Here is a 21288-nt window from a genome sequence, read left to right on the forward strand (position 1 = left end):
CCTTCAGCACCCAAACCCTCTCATGGGGCTTTGGGGACTGAAGGCGAGCTTCATGGAAATGCCAACTCACACATTTGGTAAAATCACTTCTCAAGACGTTTTTTGGACGCCGGGCCAGCCGGCCCCGCCATGCACGGCCCTGCCTCGGGCACCGGCATCTTCCGATCGGGCACGTCCCGCTGTCCGGGGCTCCCCGGGGCGGAGGGAGGCGCCGGGCGGGCGGCTACCCGCGGTGCGACCAGAAATTGCGCCCCAGGAGAGCCTGCTGGTCCCGGGAGGGCTACCCTGGCACCCGCGCTCCGCGGGCAGGGCGTGCTGCCCGGAGCGGCTCCAGCGCCGATGGAAGATCGGGGCCGCAACGGGAGGGAGACAGAGAGGGGGAGACAGCGGCGGCGGCGCCGCCCTCTGGAGAGCGCCTGGGAGAGGCTGGTGTGAAGAGCCGCATTTCAATGAGGGCCGGGCTAATGCAAATCACTGCAACCGGCAGCAGCAGAAGAAAGGCGAAGCAGCTGCAGCCCGGGCTCCCCAGCAGCGCGCTACAGCCAGGGGAGGCGTAACAAAGGCAGTGGAGCCGCTTTCTGCGGCAACTACTGCGCCTGCAGCCGGGTGGTCGCCGGGGGGAGGGGGGAGCCTCCGCTCCTTGGCCGCTTCCCATTCCGAGCCGCCGCCTTCCCTCCGCGCCCCGCCGGCAGGTCTGAGCGAGGAGGTGCCCGCCAGGCTGCGGAGAACAGGTAAGGGCCGGGGCCGTCCCTGCCCTCTCTCTCTCCTGCGCGGGGGCTGCGGCGTGCGGGGCCGCCGGGACGCGGTGGCCGGCGGTGCGGGGCAGTGCGGGGTGTGCACCTGTGCCCATTGTGTGGGGCGGCGGCCTCGGCCGACGCCGCGGCGATGGCCCCCGGCGGCCCCGCGTGTGCCGGTGCGTGTGCGGGGGCGCGGGGACCCGCCGCCGCCTCCCCTCCCTGCGGCATCCCGGCCGGATGGCCCCTGGATGGCCCCGGCAGCCCGGGGAGCGGGCGCGGTGCTCCCCATGTGCGCTCCCGGCTCGGTCACCGTGCGGGTCACGCCGCGCACAGCCCGCGGTGGGGCTGGAGTGCTTGGTGCCACCTCGAGCGGGTTGGGGGTATTTCAAACACGTTTCCCATACCCCAGCATTATAAGCCCCTTTTTCATTCGTGAAATGCTGCCGCATTTATCCACGTTTCCCGGTTCCCCCCTCCCCCCAGTGACTAGTAGTCGTCCTGCAGCTTAGTATCTGTATGATCCGCACTGGGTCCCAGTCACATCGCTGCGGGATGTATTTTTTTTATCGGCATGTGTGGTTGTTTCATGGAAATGCTCACCCACACCTGTATTATAAATAATTCTTTAACAGATGTTAGGGTGTGAAGTGTTGGGCATGGTGGTTTTCCAGGGGTGTGTCCGTTCGTTTTTCCGTATCTGCCTGTGTACGACTATATATTTATACACAGACAAACGGAAACAGATCAAATTGTTTAGGATTTCTTTGTCTGCTCTGACCTTGTGGTTCGAACATGCTTTTCTGTAAATAGCAGGACTGTGGTGTTAAAGGGGAGCTCTATTTCTGTTTTAAAGGGCGAAATTGGGAATTACAGGCGCTATTGATTAAAGCATAAGCGTGCAGAAGAAAGGGCAGTGACTCACACTTCTTCCTTCTCTCATTCAAAATTGGTAAAGCTGAAAGCTTCTTAAGAAAGTATATAAGTATATCTTCACCTAAACTTCTTTTTTTTGGTTTTGTTTTGTGTGTGTGTGTTTGAGATGGTTTGAGCAAAGGAAGCAGCAGACCAAGGAAAAATCCATTTTTCTTGGCACAGGCATCATTGCTTTTGAGATACAGTTTCTGAATTGTGCATTATGGGATTGTTTAAATCTGAATAACAGGTTCTCATTGTAATTGAAAATGAATTAAAACAAGTGACATCATTTTTTGAACATGGAAACAGAGGTCGTATAATCTTGATCCTAAGCTATGGCCACTAAGGTGTATTTTGTATTTAGCCTATAAAGAAACATCAACAAAATGCTACAGCAAACATTCTTGTTCATTTCAATTAAATGGGGTGTATGGGAAAAACATAAATTAGTCTTTTTTCTTATATATATAAGAAAACACAAACATATACTGCGCCGTGTATATGTTATGTGCCTTTACAGTATTTCCAGGTATAAATCCTGCATATACACATAAGCATATGATCCTGTGCCAGTGTAATAAAATAAGTTGTGAGCTGTAACCAAAGCAGGGTAAATAATTTCCACCAAGGCCCTGCATTTGCAGTGGTTAGCTTTAGGTGCTTGTGGTAGTCAAGCACATGAGCTGCTCTGAGAAGTTGCTGAGCAAATCCACTACAGCTTTACAGCATCAGAGTCCAGTTGTGTAATCATTAGTTTCATACAAACTTCTGTAAGCCAAAGAACAACTGTAAGTTTTTCTGTATTTCCTCCCACTGTTTTACAACTGGTCTGAATACAATTTTTTTCTTAACGGTCACATCATTATGAGTGGTTGAAACAAAGCTAGTGCTTGCCATTTTTTGTCTTTTTATTGGAAATCAATCAGAGAGGCCACTTCTAAATTAGGTCTGTGTATCTGTGCTATAAATAAACTTACTGTGCTTTGCTGTTCTGCAGACAACTGCAGATCTAGGTGGCTCTTAAAATAAATGTGTTTTGAACCTAATGATTTTTTGATAAATTTTTTTTTATTTTATTTTTTTACTTCTATTTGTGAAGATTAATGTGCTCTTTGTAGAATTTAGTCTTGTGTTGGCTGTAAAAAGGAACAGAAGTATTTTCCTCTTTGGTTTCCTTTCAGAACATGTGAACGTCTATTTATGTGAACTGTATCGAACAACTGGGATTGTTTTGGTCAGGGCTGATGGGTTTTTCTCATTGTCAAGCGTGGGAGGCACCTATTGCTAATCTACCCAATGACACTGATTTTATCCCTCCTTTGGTAATGGCAAAAAAAAGATATCAGCCTTAATCAATTTGAATATTAGACTTAGGATGTCAATAATACATCTTGCGAGTCTTACAGAGCAATAAAGTAGCTTGCTGATTGAAAAATACTAGTTTCCTCTCTACCCCAATATATTTTTTCTTTAATTTCATGCCAGTTGAGCCCTTCTGTTGGTTTAGAGTGTGTAAAGCATTTGCACAAGGACAACTGAAGTAATTTATTACAAAGCTTAGGCCGTAAGGAAACCAATGGTTGGAATATGCAGGGACTTAACAGTGGGATTGACCCACTAAGTGATAGTCCTGATTCTCATTGCCAACCTGTGAGATCTATTTCTCTGAAAACTTCTTAATTGCTTATTTATTGGTGACTGGCTGCCCTTCTGAAACAACACCTCTTGATATAGAAGTTGGAACAAACAGTTCAGTGGGGGCAAGCTGTCTAGAAGGTAGACTAGACTCAAATAGCACCTGAATATAACATGAGAAAAAGTAGAAAGTTGATGCGTTTGTTCCTTTTTTCCAGTAGCTCAAGTTTGTCACCTCATTTTCAGAGTTACTGAATTTGAACAAACACTTCTAATGTTTTCATATCACTAGCAGTTTGGTTTGATGAGTCATGTTTCTATGGTGTACAAAAGTGTAACTTATAATCTTAGTTTTATGGCATGTGTGAAATGACCGTGTGAATATAGCATGGTTTTATTCAAACATTCTTCTCAACCTAGAAAGTAGTCCTCTGTAATGTACAGTCCTCTGTAATGTAATACAGTCTCAAAGTGAGCTCCCTTAAAATGTCTTAAGTTTCTTTTTCTCTTCTTTTGTGCATCCCTTAGGTTGAACTTCAAGATGTCCCTTGGGAGAGATATGGAGCTGGAGCACTTTGATGAGCGTGATAAAGCGCAGAGATATGGCAGAGGGTCCCGGGTAAATGGTTTACCCAGCCCTACTCACAGTGCCCACTGCAGCTTTTACCGAACCCGTACTCTACAGACCCTGAGTTCCGAGAAAAAAGCCAAGAAAGTTCGTTTCTATCGTAATGGAGACCGGTATTTCAAAGGGATTGTATATGCCATCTCCCCTGACCGGTTTAGATCCTTTGAAGCTCTCCTGGCTGATCTGACCCGAACTCTGTCCGACAATGTGAATCTGCCCCAGGGAGTGAGAACAATCTACACAATTGATGGCTCCAAGAAGATTACCTCTTTGGACCAGCTAGTAGAAGGTCAGCAGTAAGATTTGGAGGTGTAAAGTTAAGTTTGAGTCAGTGTTTGTTTGATCTGTTAAGTCTTTCAGAAATAGGTAATGGTATTGTTCTTATTGATAAAGGAAGGATCTTCAATGGTCTGAGTAGAATTGTGAATATCTTAAATTATGCCTTGAAATGTTATTACCTTGTTACTTATTTCCCTCTTGTTGAATGTGTCTGACCTTTTCCTGTCTCTTAACCTAGTGTTGGTAGTCCTAGATGCAACAGATTGTATCTGTTCCTTCTTTTTTTTAAACATGCAAGTTCAAATGCCAATGAGAGTTTAGTCTGTTAAACTTCACAAGGTCTGTGGTGCTAATGAAACCTATGTGAATTTCAGTTCTGATGGATTTTTATTTTTGTTTAAGTCTCTCTGTACCTTGTGAAGAGCTCCAACTCTTCCTACCAGTAAATATGCCTTAAGTAAAATACTAGCCTCTCATGGAGTGGCATAAATGTTGGCAGCCTGTTAAAAGAGTAATATTGTAGCCATTGTTCAGCTGGAGTAGATCTCAAACTTTTCTCCCCTGTAGCGTTTCCCTTCTCTTACCCAGTCATAGAGTTGTTAAGGTTGAAAAAGACCTTTAAGATAATTGAGTCCAAGCGCTAACCCAGCACTGCCAAGTCCATCACTTAAACCATATCCATTAAGTGCTGTATCTGCGCATCTTAAATACCTACAGGGATAGTGGCTCAACCACGTTCCTGGGCAGACTCTTCCAATGCTTCACAACCCTTTCTGTGAAGAAATTTTTCCTAATACCCAATCTCATCCTTCCCTGGCACAACTTGAGGCCATTTTCTCTTGTCTTACTGCTTATTAACTTGGGAGAAGAGTATCAACACCCACCTTGCTACAACCTCCTTTCAGGTAGTTGTGGAGATCATTGCATTATTTGTTAATAAGTCTCATGTACCTGCAGTATAAAGTATTATTGGGGTCCCTTACAACTTGGCATATTCTGTGATTCTGTGGTTCTTGGTGAGTCAAACGTCAGACATGCCAGTTGTTAATTTGCCCATTAACACTGAATTCATCACTCCTTCAGTGATAGTTTTATTGGCAAAAGAAGCTGTCAGCATTAATCAATTCAAATATTAGGCTTAGAAAATTAATAATACTTTTCACGAGTTTTAAAAGTAGCTAGAGTAGCTTTTCCAACGTAAAGTGCTTCTAGCTTGTAGTGGGTTTCTAGTATAAAACATTAGAATGTACAAGGTGTGAAAGCATTAACTTTCGTAATGTCACATGGCCATAAATGAGGTTGTTTCTTATCTGTAAAGTTTAAGTGCAGGTGCTTGACTGCATTCAAAGAAAATAGAGGTGGAACAATTCTTTCACTGTTTCTTCCATTCTACCTGTGGTGTGAGGGAACACGATTCAGGATGGAACTTGTAGAGGATGAATATATAGCCGCTGGACAAACAATTTAGAGTTGTAGCAGAGATTGTAATTTCTTTGTGATTTCAGTTTTTAGCACCAGGAGAGAGAACTTGCAGAATCAAGATGTAATGAGAGCCTTCTGTAATCAGAAGGTGGCTAATGTGGGGAGAGAAGAAAAGGGAATGCCAAATAAGGTTACTGAAAGAGGAGCACATCTTTGCATAGCAGGTGTTCAGCCACCATTGAGTTGTCTCCTTTTTATGTCATAGCAGAGGAAAGCTTTTTAAGGAGAAGTTTTGAGAAGCAGATATTCTTGGCAGTCTTCCTTGTGTGAAAAGGAAAGTAGGAGACAACGTGAAGATGCTCCAAAAAGAAAATTTAAGGGCTGGGATTGTCCGTGGAAGTAGTTTAGGGATTAGGACCAGATGTTTAGTGAAATGGAAAGGAAACCAGTCTTAAGAGCAATGTTATGAATTTGAGGGCAGAGTTTAAAACTATATTTGTCAGGACAGTGTTTAATTGGTGGAGAAAATCAATTTCTGGAAGGAAAGACCAATATTAATCAACATCTGTTTAAAAGCAGTGTTTGTGCATTTTCTTATTTGATTGGTGTGCTCATCTAGAAGCAAGTTTCATTGATGTTAATGGTGATTTGTGCAGTCTTTTTGCAGCCAGTGAGAGACAGCTTTTGAAAAGAAAGAATTGAATGCAGAAATAAATTCAGCAACCTGTAAGATTGGTTTATTTTGGCATCCTAGAGAAGAATAATACCAGTTATAAATCAGTCAGTCAAAAGAGTGACAGTGCAAGAGTTTATTTTAAAGAAGGACTTTGGTATTTCTTTTAGTCCTATGGGACTTTATTCCTTACCTCTTCAATGAACACATCTTCCCTTCCTGGTATAGTTCAAGTTGGACAGTCTTACTTTCTTGTGCCATTAACACTGTGGGATTTACAGAAGTCAGTCTTTGTGTGCAAGTAGAGAGCTACATCATCATTCCATCTGAAAAGGTATTTATGTTTATTTGTATAAAACTGCAGGTAGCTTATTTTGTAGTTTCACTTGTAGAGCTTCACAATGCACTACAGGTTCATATATTATTAGCTCAGTGATGGTTTTTGTGTAAGCCCCTTCCACTCTTTATTACACAAATTTATTAGTTTGGCTAGTCTGTACAGCATTAATTAGCTTGAAGCTGTGCTTTGTGTTTAAATAGCTGGAAAATCACTTGATTTTTGCCTCTTGCCAAATGACATTTGTGCTCCAGCTACTGAAATATGAAGCATTGCTTTTTTCATGGTGAGACTATTCCATACTACATGAATTCATTAAGTAATTTAATGAGACTGTTGTGAATTTAGGTGATTGTGGGACCATTGATTTTAGTGATTGTATTTAAAGGCAAATGTCTAAAGCCTCAATTTGGTGTTGGTTTTTTGTCTTTATGCCTGTGACAAAGTTACTATATTCTTACCTTCCCATGCGGTACATGAAGACTAGAGAAGTTGCTAGAGAAGCAACTAGCTCCTGGGGAAAATGAGACAGGAGTCACTGTCTTTCATCCCAGAGCTAAATACATAGAACTATATGAAAGATAGTCCCAAAGGAAAAAGATTGTAAAGGAGCAGTTTTGCTTCAGTTATATTTAGTTTCATTCTGCATGCAATTCAGAGCTGGCATGGCTGTATGCTGATACTGTAGGTTATTTTGAGCTGTGTAGACACATTTTCTCTTTATTTGAAACTAATAACTTCCCTAGTTGTGGGGGTTTTTAGTTTTAGGGCATGTGAGATTTGTGGGAATTTGATAACAAGGGTTATGTGCTGTTGTAAAAAGTTTCATATGCTCTATAACTTCCCTTCTCCTGTCACCGTAGATGAAGGAAATAATGCAATGGATTCAGGTTGCCTTCTTTTGTCAGACCTGATGTTAGGACCCTCTTACCTTTAAAGAATGGTTTCCATGTGTGACATGACTTTATTCCCTAGGTATGACATGCAACCAAAGCATGTAGAAACAATAAAGTTGCTCTTAAAAGCTAAATTTTCTAGCTGTAAAGAAAGTCTCGGGAAAGGACTAAAGGCCTTTTGCTTCTTCAAAAGTGTATCATTAAAGCTGAAGACAGAAGTGGACTCATAAGTCTTACTCCCAGAACTACCAATGAACAATGTATAAAGGAGTGAGCACGATAGCTCTGAAACAGAGTATTTACAGTTTTTACTCGGAGGTGCTGCTTTGTGGAACAAAGACCACAGAATCAATCCATAGCCAGACCTGCATCCCTTTCTCATTATTTTTTATTATAATATTACCTCAGAGTCTTGATTATGAACGAGAATCGATTGGTTTAGGTTTCCACAATACCTACCACAAAGTCGAACCCTGCAGCAGAGAACTGGCAGTCAAAGACAAACCGATAAACCCAAACCACAAGGCTGAGTGTATACTGGGAAACAATATTGTCACACATCAATATTGGGTGCGCTCCCAAATGATTCTAAAAACTTGTATCTGTATGTGCATGTTTTGTATAGGCGTAATGGCAAAAATAGTTTTAAGGAATAATCTGAAAAAGAAAACCAAATATTTCTCAGGGATTATCTTGGAGCTGCAATCCTCATTGAAGCAGCAGTCTGAATATACCAGCTTTAAAATCCAGTGAGAGCTGTAACTAGCTAATAACTCTTGGGAGATGTGAACCTTGCTGCAGGGCAGAGGAGATGATGGGTCACATGAGGACTGCAGGAAGGCTCTTGTGATGGAGGCAGGCAGTTTGTGTTCAGAGCAGGAGAGAAGCTGCCTGCCAGTGGAGAGTTCAAAAGGCAGTGTCTCTTTGCTAAAGGGGTGGGCTGCAGCAGAATTCCTGACTTTTTGCATATGGGTCTTGCTACTCCTACTGTCACCTCATTCCTTTTATCTCAGCTTTTCCCTCTCCTAGCTGCTGCTCCTGCTGCCTTCTTGACTGTACCAACCACTCCAGTGTTGTTGTTGAGAAGCCCAGCCAGGCCAGACTGTAGGAATTGATTGATGTGGTCTCTGTGCCCTCTGCAGCTAATGCTCTTTCTTCTTAGTCATGCCTATCTCAGCAGCTGAGAATTGATGGGCTGGAAAGATTCATATGCATATGCAATGTGCTATCAAAATAATAATAGTAAAGTATCTGTTTAAATGTTTGTAGAGCTGGATCTCTGTGAAATGTGGACATTTGTTTGAAGGATTAAATTTATACTGGATATTTACCATGGACTTGATCCAGGGCTATCAAAGTTAGTGAAACTTGGACTGCATCCTGAGGCAGAAATGCCTGCAATTCTTATATTGTTTAATAAACAAACAGCTGAATAATCCTGTTGCATAAAATAGTAGAGGGTTATTCTGGCACTGTTTATTTGATTATTTTCTTCATCCATTAGCTAGTTGATTCACATTGTGTCTTCCCTAACAAGTTCTTGGAAGGCCATGGGGTTTCTTATTCTAGGTGCTTTCCAGGTTTTTTTTGTACAGTGCCTATCTTGCTTGGAGCAGAAATTTGAGGGCAAAGTATGTCTTTATTTTTTTACTTGGTTTTTGATGAGGGAAAAAGAGTTTTCAGTCTGAGATGAGAAAAAAGAATGTTGTGCAAAAGAAGTCCTTTAAAATGTCACAGGAGATCTGATTTAAAGTTTCTGGTGCATCTGATTGCTAGGTGAACATCTGTAGGTTGGATTTATTTCCTGTAGATGCTCCTTCTCTTTTACACTATTGCATTTTTTCAGACTCTGCAGAAAGACAAGGCAGCAGCAATGTAGTTAAAGTAGGTTATTGTTCTATTAACTAACACATTTGGGAACTACCAACTCTCAGTAACTTCTTTGATTCAGGTCATCTTCCTTTTGCAATCTGCTCTGTGTGGTGAGGGATAGTCGGAATTCTTTGTCCTTTTTCCTGAGAGGTTGAGATTCTGCCTTTTGTATGTACAAAAAACAAAGGGTAGAAGTGAAGAAAGGCAGGTGTGCCTAGGCATGGAGTGCTGGGGATGCTAGCCCCTTCCCTGTTCTCAAGATATTTCTTGCTCTATCCATTGGGGAATCAGACCCCAATAAATCACTGCTGAACATTCTCACTACCCAAGTGTGCAACTATTGTATTTTCTCCACCTTGGAGAGACCTGTTGATTAACTTCCCTTTCCTACTGTGTACTCTACTCCAAGGAATCAACACTATTTTCAGTAAATTGTCAGGTCCTGAAGCCTCCACAAAGAGTGGGTTGGTTGTTCCCTCTCTGCTTGTATGATTCAAACAGTTTTTCTCTTCCTTGTTGGGTTTTCGCCTAAGATCAACTGGTTTCCTCATGAAGCCATTTTAGTCCAAATCACGTTAAGCACAGTAAAGCAATACAATAATTTTAAGAGACACTTGATCACTCTCGCAGGGAGAATATCAGCAAGCTGAAGAAAACAGACTAACTGCTAATACCAATATGCCAAAGAGGGAAACACTTGCATCAGAAACACTCCACAGTACTTACACACAGTGATTCAATGTCTCCTTAGCAACCACTTTGTACACAGATTATATTTTAAAAAATTACATATTTAATAAATGGAGCATGTCTTGAAATTCTGTTATGACCTATAAGAACTGTCCTTCAATGTTGCGTGTCTTTAGTGCTGTGCATCTTTTTGGAGGATGTGTGTTTCATTTGCACTATCTCTTTTAAGAGTCTATCAGCAAAGGGAAACCTTCCAAGACTTAGTAATCACTTTTTTTTCCTAGATGTCAGATCTCCTAAAACAGCTGCATGTTCCCCTTTTCTTTTTCTAATGGCTATTGATGCTGTAATCAAGAGTCAAAATTTCATTAGTTACACCACTGTGAAAGACTTGCTCCCCTCTCTTGGGGAGCTGCAAACAAATAGACACTTAAGTGGGCTGTATTTTCTGTGCCTTTTGCTTAATCCAGTATCTGCAAAGAATCCTTCTTCAACGTGTTCTGTTATGAATCTAGTGTCTGGAGATTGTTACTTTCTTCCTTGCAGTTAGTCAAAGCTGATGATGAGGAAGCACTAACTAAAGCAGAAGGTGGATTTATTGGACTTGTAAGTCATGCCCCTTGTGAAACATCTTTGCAGTCTTCTCTCCTGAAGATGCTAGTGAAACAGAAGAGATGACAAAAATCTAGGTGAAGACCTTTTGTCTTTTTCTCTGAGATTTCCCCTGCATACAAACACCGTAGGTTTTTATTCTTACAGGCCTGACCCTTGGGACCAGCATGGCATGCATGAGAACTGTAGTCCGTGGCTAACATCTAAAACAGTCTTAAATAACAGCATTATGGGAGAATTGTCTGTATTTCTGTTGACCTATATAAAATAACTCTTACTAAAGATATTTCATCTTAAATGGCCTTGGATACTCTACCTCCAAGATGTTCTGAAACTAAATATGAAGCTCTTGAAGGGAAAATAATATCTTCATGTACATTTTTTATTGATGTAATATAGTACTGTTGGAAATGAAGAAAGGGCAAAAATGCTGATGTTCGATTGTATTGATCTTTTTTTATGATCATTTACACAAAATTAGTTACGTAATGAAGAGCTGCTGATGTGCAGTTAAATTCTACAAGGAATCCAGCTGACCTTTAAATATAGCTGATATTAAAAATAATATGGAATGCTGCCCTTCCAAGAAGGGGAATCAAAAGCATTCTTAATAAACTGCAGTAAATCTTCTGAGTTCACTGTGCATGGCCATTTATTTATACACTTACCCTTTGAGAGTCAGTTTTAATATAAAGACTTGTTTTTAAATAAATAACTTAATGCAACTAAACTGAACAATTTCTCTGATAGGACTGAACATGAAAACCCCCTCAAAAATAAAATAAGATGTTTCTGGTGGATTTCATGTCTTACAGCAAGCACAAGTGGAGACAAGTTTTGTTTAAAAATTCATAAAAGACACTTCTGCAAAGTATTTCATAGGAAGGTATTTATTGTATTGAGTGCAGTCTTAATTGTAGTAGGATTTCTTTTTTTTCCCCCTACAAAATACTATTAATGTTTTTTAAAGCTTTTTAATTTTATGGATGTGGTGTTATGGGTGCATTCTGACTTGGCAGTAATTGAGTAGCTAGTACTAGAACTACTGGACAGGGACATGATAGAACAGAATATACACTGTTTGATCACTCATTACTGTAGCTAAACCTTTCTGTTCTGATGTTACTATATACATATCTATCTATCCATCTATGTGTCTTGTGTATGAATATAATGGCTAAAAGGAAAGGCTTACCTTTATCTCTTGTAAGGTTCTATAAGCATTCCATCTTAGATTCTTTTCTTAACGCTTTGAATTTTACTGGAAAGTGAAGACTAACTCGATTTACACCATGAGCAGTAAGCACTGGAGTGCCTTACTTTATCTTCCACTCTGTATTTTGTTCTGTTTTAAAATAATGTTTTTTTTTAAAAAAAGAAAAGGAAAACAAAAAATCATTTTATGATTCTTTTTTGATCTTGCTGTCACTACCTGTATTTTTTCTGCTCAGTGATCCATCTTCACATGTTGTTCTGGCTTCTTTGTTCTTTTGGGCTTCTTCCACTGCCTTTTTGATAATCACTATACAGTGTGTTATTGTCTCACCTTTTGAGCACTGTGCCAAAAAACTTGAATCTCTGTTGCATCCAAGCCTTAAGTCCCAGTGTTCCCTGCCTCCATTTCTGACTGTGGTGACTCTGCATCTGCCTGCATTATTTGTTGTGTGCTGTAATATTTGTGGGATTGGGTTGGATGCCTTGAAACATTAAAATCTATTTTCAGAAGTAAATCTTAAATACTTTTAATAATTGAACTGTGAGTCCTCTTTCATTAGGATAGGGATCACTAAGAATAGTTGATCAAGGGAAGCCAGCTGATTTAATCTTTTTGTATTTCAATGAAGCTTTCAATACTGACTTTCACAGTATCTTTCTGGACAAAATGTTCAGCACACAGCTGGATAAACACATCATGTGGTGGGTGAACTATTGGCTCACAGGTCGAGCAAAGAGGTTAATAGTGAATGGGGTAACATCAGAGTGGTGACCTGTCACTAGTGGGGTTCCACAGGGCTCCATTTTAGACCCTGTGCTTTTCAGTATCCTCATAAATTAGTTGTATGCAGAACTGGAAGGGATACTAAGCAAGTTTACAGATGACACAAAACTGGGAGGAACTGTTGACTCCCTTGAAGTTAAAGAGGCCCTGCAGAGAGACCTCAACAAATTAGAGGACTGGGAAGTCTCCAACCATGTGAAGTTCAACATGGGGAAGTGCTGGATTCTGCACCTGGGATGGAACAACCCCAGACGTATGTACAGACTGGGGAATGAGATGCCGGAAAGCAGTGCCATGGAAAGGGACCTGATGGTTCTGGTCAATGGCAAGTTGAATATGAGTCAGCAGTGCCCTGGCAGCCAGGAGGGCCAACTGTGTCCGGGGGGGCATCAGGCAAAGCATCGCCATCCAGTCAAAGGAGGTGATTGTCCCACTCTCCTCTGCACTGGTGTGGCCTCACCTTGAATATTATGTGCAGTTTTGGGCACCACAATAGAAGAAATTTGCTGTTGGACAGCGTCCAAAGGAGGGCAATGAAGATGGTGAAGGGCCTTGAGGGGAAACCGTATGAAGAGAGGCTGAGGTCACTTGGTCTGTTCAGCCTGAAGAAGAGGAGACTGAGAGGAGACCTCATTGCAGTCTGCAACTTCCTCATGAGGGGAAGAAGAAGGGCAGGCACCGATCTCTTCTCTGTGTTGGCCACTGACAGGATCTGAGGAAATGGCCTGAAGTTGTTTCAGGGGAGGTTTAGGTTGGATATTAGGCAAAGGTTCTTCAGCCAGAGTGTGGTTGGGCACTGGAACAGGCTCCCAGGGAAGTGGTCACAGCACCAAGCTTGTCTGAGTTCAAGAAGTGTTTGGACGATACTCTCGGGCACATGGTGTGACTCTTGGGGATGGTCCTGTGCAAGGCCAGGAGTTGGACTCAATGATCCTCCTGGACTTGTGATTCTGTGAATATCTTTGGTTCTTATGTGCTTTTTGGAACTAATAACCACTATTTCTCTTTTAAGTGTGGTAAATTTGTTGTGATGAGGAGTCTGTAATTTCTATTCTTTGCCTTCCTTTCCCCTAATATTACATATTGAGTCAGTGATAGTGATAATATGAGATTATATAATAATAGTGAGATTTCTTGCCTATACATATCCCGAGTTTATGCTGCTTAAAGCTTTAAATAATCAAATGTTAACAAATCTCCCATAACACTTTCATCAACCTTTTTATGAGTCTGTTGTTTTTGATAATGTTTCGTGTTATTTCCTCTGAAGTGTTTGGGACCTGCTCTTTTGTTAGGGGTGGGCTGTTTAAGCGTGAAGGCTAGAGGAGTACTGTGATACTGGGCAGCTGAGGAAGCATGAACACTGTTTACTGACAGCAGTGATCCTCACTGCAAATGGCGTTTCCTGAAAAGAAAACTGCTGCTTTCAAGGATTTTCATATCAGCATTTCTTGAATGGTTAGCTGAAGAGTGATCTTAAAAATATATTTTATAGTCCATAGCATCTGAGAATGGAAGAGATCAATACTTTATATGCTGTAGATCAAGAGCAATAAGAATAATGTTTAATAATTTGAGAAGGATTTGATTTTGTATTTTTCTGCATTCTTCTTTTTTTTCCCCTTCCTCTCTAGTCTGACTTGCTGGTCTTTCACTTTTGTTTCCACAGGAGAAAGTTATGTATGTGGTTCCATAGAACCCTTCAAGAAACTGGAGTACACGAAGAATGTAAACCCAAACTGGTCAGTGAATGTTAAGACAACTTCTACTTCTCGTTCAGTGCCATCTCTTGCCACTGCTAAAGGAGGTGCTCCAGATGCAAAAGAGAATAAGGATTTCATTAGGCCTAAACTAGTCACTATAATCAGGAGTGGAGTGAAGCCACGGAAAGCAGTCCGGATTCTGCTCAACAAGAAGACAGCACATTCGTTTGAACAGGTTCTTACTGATATAACTGATGCCATCAAGCTGGATTCAGGAGTGGTTAAACGCTTATACACGCTAGATGGAAAACAGGTAAGAATTTTCATGATGGCCATTCTCAGCATGGAGAAAATATAATTTTCCAAAAAGAAAAGAATGGTACATTAGTAAAAATACCCGCATTTCTTTAGAACATGGAATCAGGCCTTCTACTGCTTAAAGTGTACTTAAGATCTGTGAGCAGTTCAGGAATATCATGAATCATTACTTGGCCTCAGTGAAGGTCTTGCCATTTATGACAAATAATAGTTCTAAATCTGTCAGTTGAAAGTGTGATGTGGTTTTGGCTCTGCATGCCGGAAATGTAGGATGAAGGATGTCACTTTAAAGACACTCATTCTGTTAACTTGTTTCAGCTTTTTCTTACAGCAGTTTTATGAGTCACAGTACTTGGCTTTCCATAAGCTGTAAGAACGAACAGTGAGGACACATTCAACCATGATAAATGCAGGCCTGTTGCTGTCCAGAGTGACTAAATGATTAATCTTTTTGCATCTAGAATGGACAATGAAGAAGGGTCAAGCTTAGAAAATGATTGAGCTTTTTTTCCCTTTTTCAGGAAAACAGGTAGGGTTATGTGTGATGCTCACATTTATTGAAGAATCTCATGTAGGTTACTTGTTATTTCTTCTATTAAGTACTTTCTAGCAATGTCTCTTTTTTGCTGACTTATTGAATTGCAGTACAGATTGAACATGGGGATTGAGGGACATAAAAAGAATATTACAAAGTAATCCTACTTCTATTTTGTCTTTCACTTTATTTGTAATTTGTCTGTGTACATGTATTAATTATAGCAAAACTGGAGAAGCTGTTAACCTGGTGAAGGGCAAGGCTAATTTCAGCATGACCTGAATTGATTTAGAGCAATGGTGACTCTAGAGAAATAAAGCAGATATTTGCATTTACAGATTTAACTTACTAAACTGAAGAAATTACAGAGGTGTAAAATGTGGGTAGAAAGATGAACGAACAGTCTTCCTCAGAAGCTAGAACCTGCTAGAGACCATGGTATTTCTTCTGTAATATAGCTGCATTTTATGGATTCTAGATTCAACGATTCACAGACATGCAGCGAACAGCATAGCTATTGGGAAATGCTGCCAAACGTGCTTGATACAAATAAATTCTCAGCTAGATCTGGTGATGTCCTAACATGTCTGCAGTTACTGGGGCTAATGTTGAGGCATAGCTCTGGAAACAGCTACAGCAGTACACTCTGATCTCAGAGAGGGCTGTTTAATGGACAAGCTGCTTATTTGGAGCACTGGTTCAAATTGAGGCCAAGTATGGCTTGACCAGAAGTCCCTTCTGTCTGCTGTTCTGTGTCAGTAGCCTCTGACACTAGTTACAGACACTAGTACAGTTCTCGATGACTCCATACATGCCTGTAATGATCCCATTACTGTGACTTTTTCGGGAACTTTGACCTGGAGCAAAATGTGAATGTGGAATTCTTTTTGTCTGCAGCAAAGGTCAAGTGTTTGTTGGGGGAAAATCTCAACTCCTATCCTTCCTTACCTCATGCTCCAGGAAGCACTAAGGCTAGTAAATCTGGGGAAGGAGTTGGGTTTTTAAAGCTTCAGAGATCAGTGGTGGTCTCTGCTATGACACTGACAGAAGATTTTGAATGACTATTCAGGTCAGTACTCTCTCAGTAAAAAAGGGATGCATATATGTTTTGTATTGTATATGTAAATACACTTGTGGTTTAGCTATGATAAAGTGCAGCCTGGAAAGATGTCAGTGTGGCCTATTGTCTCCAGGATAATGTACTCACTTATATCTTTTTATATTTTAAACTCCCCTTTAATGTTTTTGATTAAAACAACAGAAAAATACCTTTACACCTTTTTTAGAACTCTAGTTCCTGCAAGTATATACAGCTATCCTACTACTGGGGAGAAAGTGAAGACCAAGTTTTCTTGGCCCTGATGTTGGCATAGTTCAGTTGAATCCTTTGTCAACTCATGGACTTTGAGATGAGCTTAAATCAGTGGTGTACTGGGACACTTGTTATGTACTTCATAGCCTGAAAACTGTGTCTAGAAGCTCTCCCAATAGACTGCTGTCTCCACACCCCTTCCCTTTTTGGATATACATTCACAATTGTGTAACTTACTGTCTAATCCTACTAGTAATGTTGGGGTTTAGGGGAAGGTGTGTGTGTCCTGCAAGTGTGATGGAGACTTTGCCTGTGGTGTGTACAAAGCAGCTTTGTTCGCAGAAAGGGAAATGAATGATTCTGTGCTGAGCAGGAGCAGCCTGTTGCTCACCCCTGCATGGGGAAATCATTGATTTGCTGTGCTGCTAGGCAATTGCTGCTCCATTTTTCTCTGCCAAAAGCCTGATCTCCCAGATGGCATTGGAGACACAGTGATCGATTTCTTTATTGGTAAACTCAAGCTGTGAGTTATTACTGGGAGGAAAATCCAGAAGTTTTTCAGCTGTAGTTGTAGTTGTGAACTTCTACTGTGACTCCTGCTGGAGCTTTGAAGGTTCTGGAAAACCTATGTTCTGTGGCTAAATCTAACAAATCTGTGATTAAATCTTTCACTGCTAACTTAAAAAGCAACGAAATCTTAAATCTCTGAGTTGAGAAAAGTAATTTACTGTAAGGATAAAAGAATAAAGCTCTCCTGGGATTATTCTTTGGGAATATAACTTGAAGAAAGACTATTCTGTACAGTTGTCTCTTGTGAGTTGTTTTACGAGGCCAACACTGGACTTGCCCATCCATGGCAAAAATTGACATGAATCCCCTGTATTGTTAGTTTGGGTGGGCAACATGGTTTCTATACTGTCGTTGGATACCATCATTAGATGCCTCATGCTAATAAAAAGAAAGTAGCAGGAGTCTTAACTGGGCATCCAAGTTAGGTGATTGTCCCATACTGACACTACACATTGAGAAACTGAGCTTAAATGCTATTCTTACAACAGCCTTTTTAGTTGTGATGTTTTGATTTGTATCTCTAAAAGATGTTAATAAATATTGTGTTCAATAAAAAGGAATTTAAATGATGGTCTATAAAATTTGATAACAATGTAAAGAGCTTGTCTTGATGAGAGAGGTAGTGCTTGGACAATCAGAACCTGAGGAAAGTTATAATTGCTAAGAGGAAAGCTCTCCTATGACAGTAGGTTGATTCCCCATCCCAGAAGTTCCTTCTTGCTTTTGGAAAATTCAGTAATTTTAGGTGAATATGATGCTTTATGAGTGTTCCTTAGAACTCCAGGGGCTTGATTAAGTAGGTGTGTTCTATTAGCCATTTCACTTTTTTAATGCTGGAATAGCAGAAGAAAGGAAGGGGGAAATCAAAACAAGAAAAGGAACAAACTGAACCTGCAAAAAAACCCAAGAAAACAATCCTCAAAAAAACAAGCCCCAACAAATTTAACCAATCTTGTCTCATTGGGTCAGTGGCAGTTCAGGGACTAAAATTTGATGTCTTCTAATATTGGGTAGGTATTTACTTTGGATTTCATACATGTAATTTAGTTTTGTAAAAATGTGTTTCTCCTTACTACAAACAGGGTAACTAGTGGTTTATTTCCACGTCCTTATAACGCTGTATTTTGACTTAAAGGTTTCTCAAAATTCAGAATATAAATTAATTTGTGCAAGAAGAGGCATAATATACAACTGCAATCTGATCATAAAGCACAATGGCCTCCATTTATGGTACTTTTGCAGTTCAATTATTAATGATTCCTCAGAGCTGGATAGGTTTGATAATGTGTCTAGAATAGTTTATGTGTATTTTTATGAATATACTTATGTTTCTACTGGTACAAGGTACTGATGCTGTTTGTACTCTAGAGAAAGAGAGAATCACTTCCTTGTAACATGCTGATAGATTTGAAGATGGTGGGACTCTCAGAAGTGTTTAACAGTCTTATGAGCTCAGGCCAAAATCAGAAGCTTTCCAGGGGGAGATCTTGAAGTGTTTTCTGTGCCAACTTTGCCATGTAAGGAAAATAAAAATAGAATGAGTAGGTTTAATGGCTGCCTGTAGGAATACAGATAATGAAGGTGTGCTCTTACTGTAAGCATATTCAATTTTTTTAGATTAAAAGGTTGTGTAAGTGCATGAAAAGATATTGTCAGTGTTGATCATTAATATTATCACATACTTATGCAGAGAAGAAACACTTTCTCCTGGCTAAAATGTGTCTTGCTTTATTGTAGCTGCACTGTTGCAGTTTGATTTCTAACCTTTCCTTAACAGAAGGTGGCATTTTTAGTTTGTGCATCAAGATACAGTTTTGTAAAATGCAGTGTGTAGACACAGTGCAAACATCGAGGATACAAGCTGCGTGTGGAGATAGAGCCCAATTGCTTTGTTACAAGCTCAGTGTTCTGGTTTCTGTTTGCTTGGGGCACTTCTAGAACAATACCAATGAGTAAAATGGGAGAAAACTGATGAAGGTCATACTTAACAGCAAAGTTAAGTGTTGTGATGTGTGTATTTGTGTGGGGTATTTATAATTTGCATGTTTAGACAAAGACTAAAGGTTAGATAGCAATGGATTGTTACCTTCTAAGTCCTCCATTTCCTTTTAGCAGAACAAACATCTGGTTTATAATAGGACCTACTTATTTGAACAGGTGGTTTGCTTGGCTTAACAAGATACAAGCATACAAATTATTTTTTCAGTTTATGCGTTATGCTGTCGATTTGACTCCAGGCAGATAAATGGTCAGTGGCAGAGATACCAGGATAGAAGTTACTATCTGATTTGTTTTGTTTTTTTCATGATAAATATTTTATGTCAAATCAAATTACCTTTATAGATATGAAATACAGCCACGGTTATTTAAAGACATATACCTTTGTATATGTATATGTGTGAAGCATAAGATGTCCTTCAATAATCTTTCTTTAAGCCATTAAAATAGCTATTAAAATTGTGACTGAAAGGGAAGGGAACATCACAATGCTAGAAAGCTTGAAGCTTCTACATCGAGTGTAATATTGTAATATGCTTTTGATTTTTAGTGAAAACCCACTATAAACTGGGTATGCTGTGATGCAAACAAACTCCTTCTGTTGTGGACTTCTCTTTTTTGAAGACACACGATATCTTAGTTTTTAAAAAGGAATGCTACTGTTGTAAGGAAATACTCTCTTAAGAAAACAAAAGCAACTGTTTGCACCTACACCTAAACTGTGGGTGTGTTTTTTATTGTTTTGTTCTCAACAAGTGAAAAACATTTGATAATAACATCTCTATTCTACAGTAAATTCTTGATCAAATCTACTCTTTTCTAGGATGTATTAAAGGTCTCAAATGTCTTTCCTAGACCTGGATTATCCTTGGTACAGAAATACCTACATAAAGGATGGTAGGTGTCATTCACAGAATGACATTCTCTACTCAGCATTTGAGTAGTGTATATTGTACAACAATCCAGACAAAATGGATATTACACAAAATAAAATTTATGTGCAGCGACTCGTTTTATGTATGCTGTGAATTTTGATTCACATCAGTGTTTGTAATCAATTCTGTTCTTAATATAGAAGGTGTATTTAATTTTAAGGGTGACTGGTCGTGCATGTTCTTTTTATTTGTTCTTCAGTTGTAGCTACAATCCACTCAAAATAGCACTTATTGTCCACATTTTTCAAAATAGGAAAAATTAAGTTGAGTGTGTCTTCTGTATTTCTCTCAGCTCAGTAACTTATCATCTTTTGTGGAAGGTTTTGGAGCTCCCTGCCAGCCAAAGGCACACAGGGGTGATGGTGATTGACCAGAGAACCACAGTGAATTCTCTGTGAGATGTAGCTGTGCAGATACTGATTAATTGCAAGAAAACATTAAGTAAAATGGTTTCTACTACTCACTCAAGCATTTTAACAGGGAAGCAACAGCTTTTGAGGTGGTACTTTAATATTGCGCTACCATCTGGGGACCTGAAACCCATTGTGCTTACACTGCACAAGCTGTTCCTTCCTGAAGGGTTTCTAATGTGAATGCTAGATGGCCATACTCATCAGAAAATACCTGTTCTGCTTATTTTAAACATGAATTTTAGGGCCCTATCTGAGTGATGCTGACAGACCATCCTGTTATGTAGCTATGAGAGACACTAAAAAGAAAACCCAAAGAGCACTCTCCAGCTTGTAATGCACCTCGCTTTCCCTCCTTCCTGCCTGCAGTATATTTAATCAAAAACTTTTTTTTTCTTCCTCTGGAAGATCTATCATTTCTGGCTTTGGTGTTTTGAAACTTATTTTCTGGAAGGATTAAAAAAATGAGGATTTTTTTTTTCTCAATACTGAGGAAAAGGCCCCTTCTTGAAGACAGGATAGTCTGAAAAACACACAAAAAAATCAATAATTGAAAATTGCCTGTCTCAGCAAGTCGTGATGGGCTCTGGGGGTCTTGGAAGATTCTTCTGATTACTGTTGAGAAAAGTGGACTTCTGTTACAAATTCGACTATGTTAAGAAAAGCCTAAAAATCTGGTTCAAAATCATTTGTGCTAGGGTAGACAATTTGCTGGCAATTGGTATTATCCTGGTGTAAGAGGGAAGCTCTGATAGCTCCTTAAACTTGTGTCTCTCGATAGGCTGTTTTGATGTCATAGTGTGACATTGACT

The 21288-nt window shown here is 40.1% G+C and overlaps 1 protein-coding gene across 4 annotated transcripts in view; it reads left to right on the top strand.

The window, feature by feature from the left end:
• Positions 1–285: 285 nt before the first annotated feature.
• DCLK1 (doublecortin like kinase 1) overlaps positions 286–21288 on the top strand; it is a 246895-nt gene continuing 225892 nt past the window's right edge. For 2 of the 4 annotated variants that reach the window (XM_032678135.1, XM_032678136.1), the window contains exons 1-3: positions 293–731; positions 3816–4204; positions 14365–14711. In XM_032678135.1, coding sequence (XP_032534026.1) covers positions 3829–4204; positions 14365–14711 — 723 coding nt within the window. In that variant the 5' untranslated portion in view covers positions 293–731; positions 3816–3828. Of the gene's footprint in view, positions 732–3815; positions 4205–14364; positions 14712–21288 lie in introns of all 4 variants that reach the window. The other 2 variants (XM_032678139.1, XM_032678133.1) reach the window with 2 other exon arrangements.

The sequence above is a fragment of the Chiroxiphia lanceolata genome, chromosome 2 (assembly GCF_009829145.1).
Source record: "Chiroxiphia lanceolata isolate bChiLan1 chromosome 2, bChiLan1.pri, whole genome shotgun sequence".
NCBI classification, from domain to species: Eukaryota; Metazoa; Chordata; class Aves; order Passeriformes; family Pipridae; genus Chiroxiphia; species Chiroxiphia lanceolata.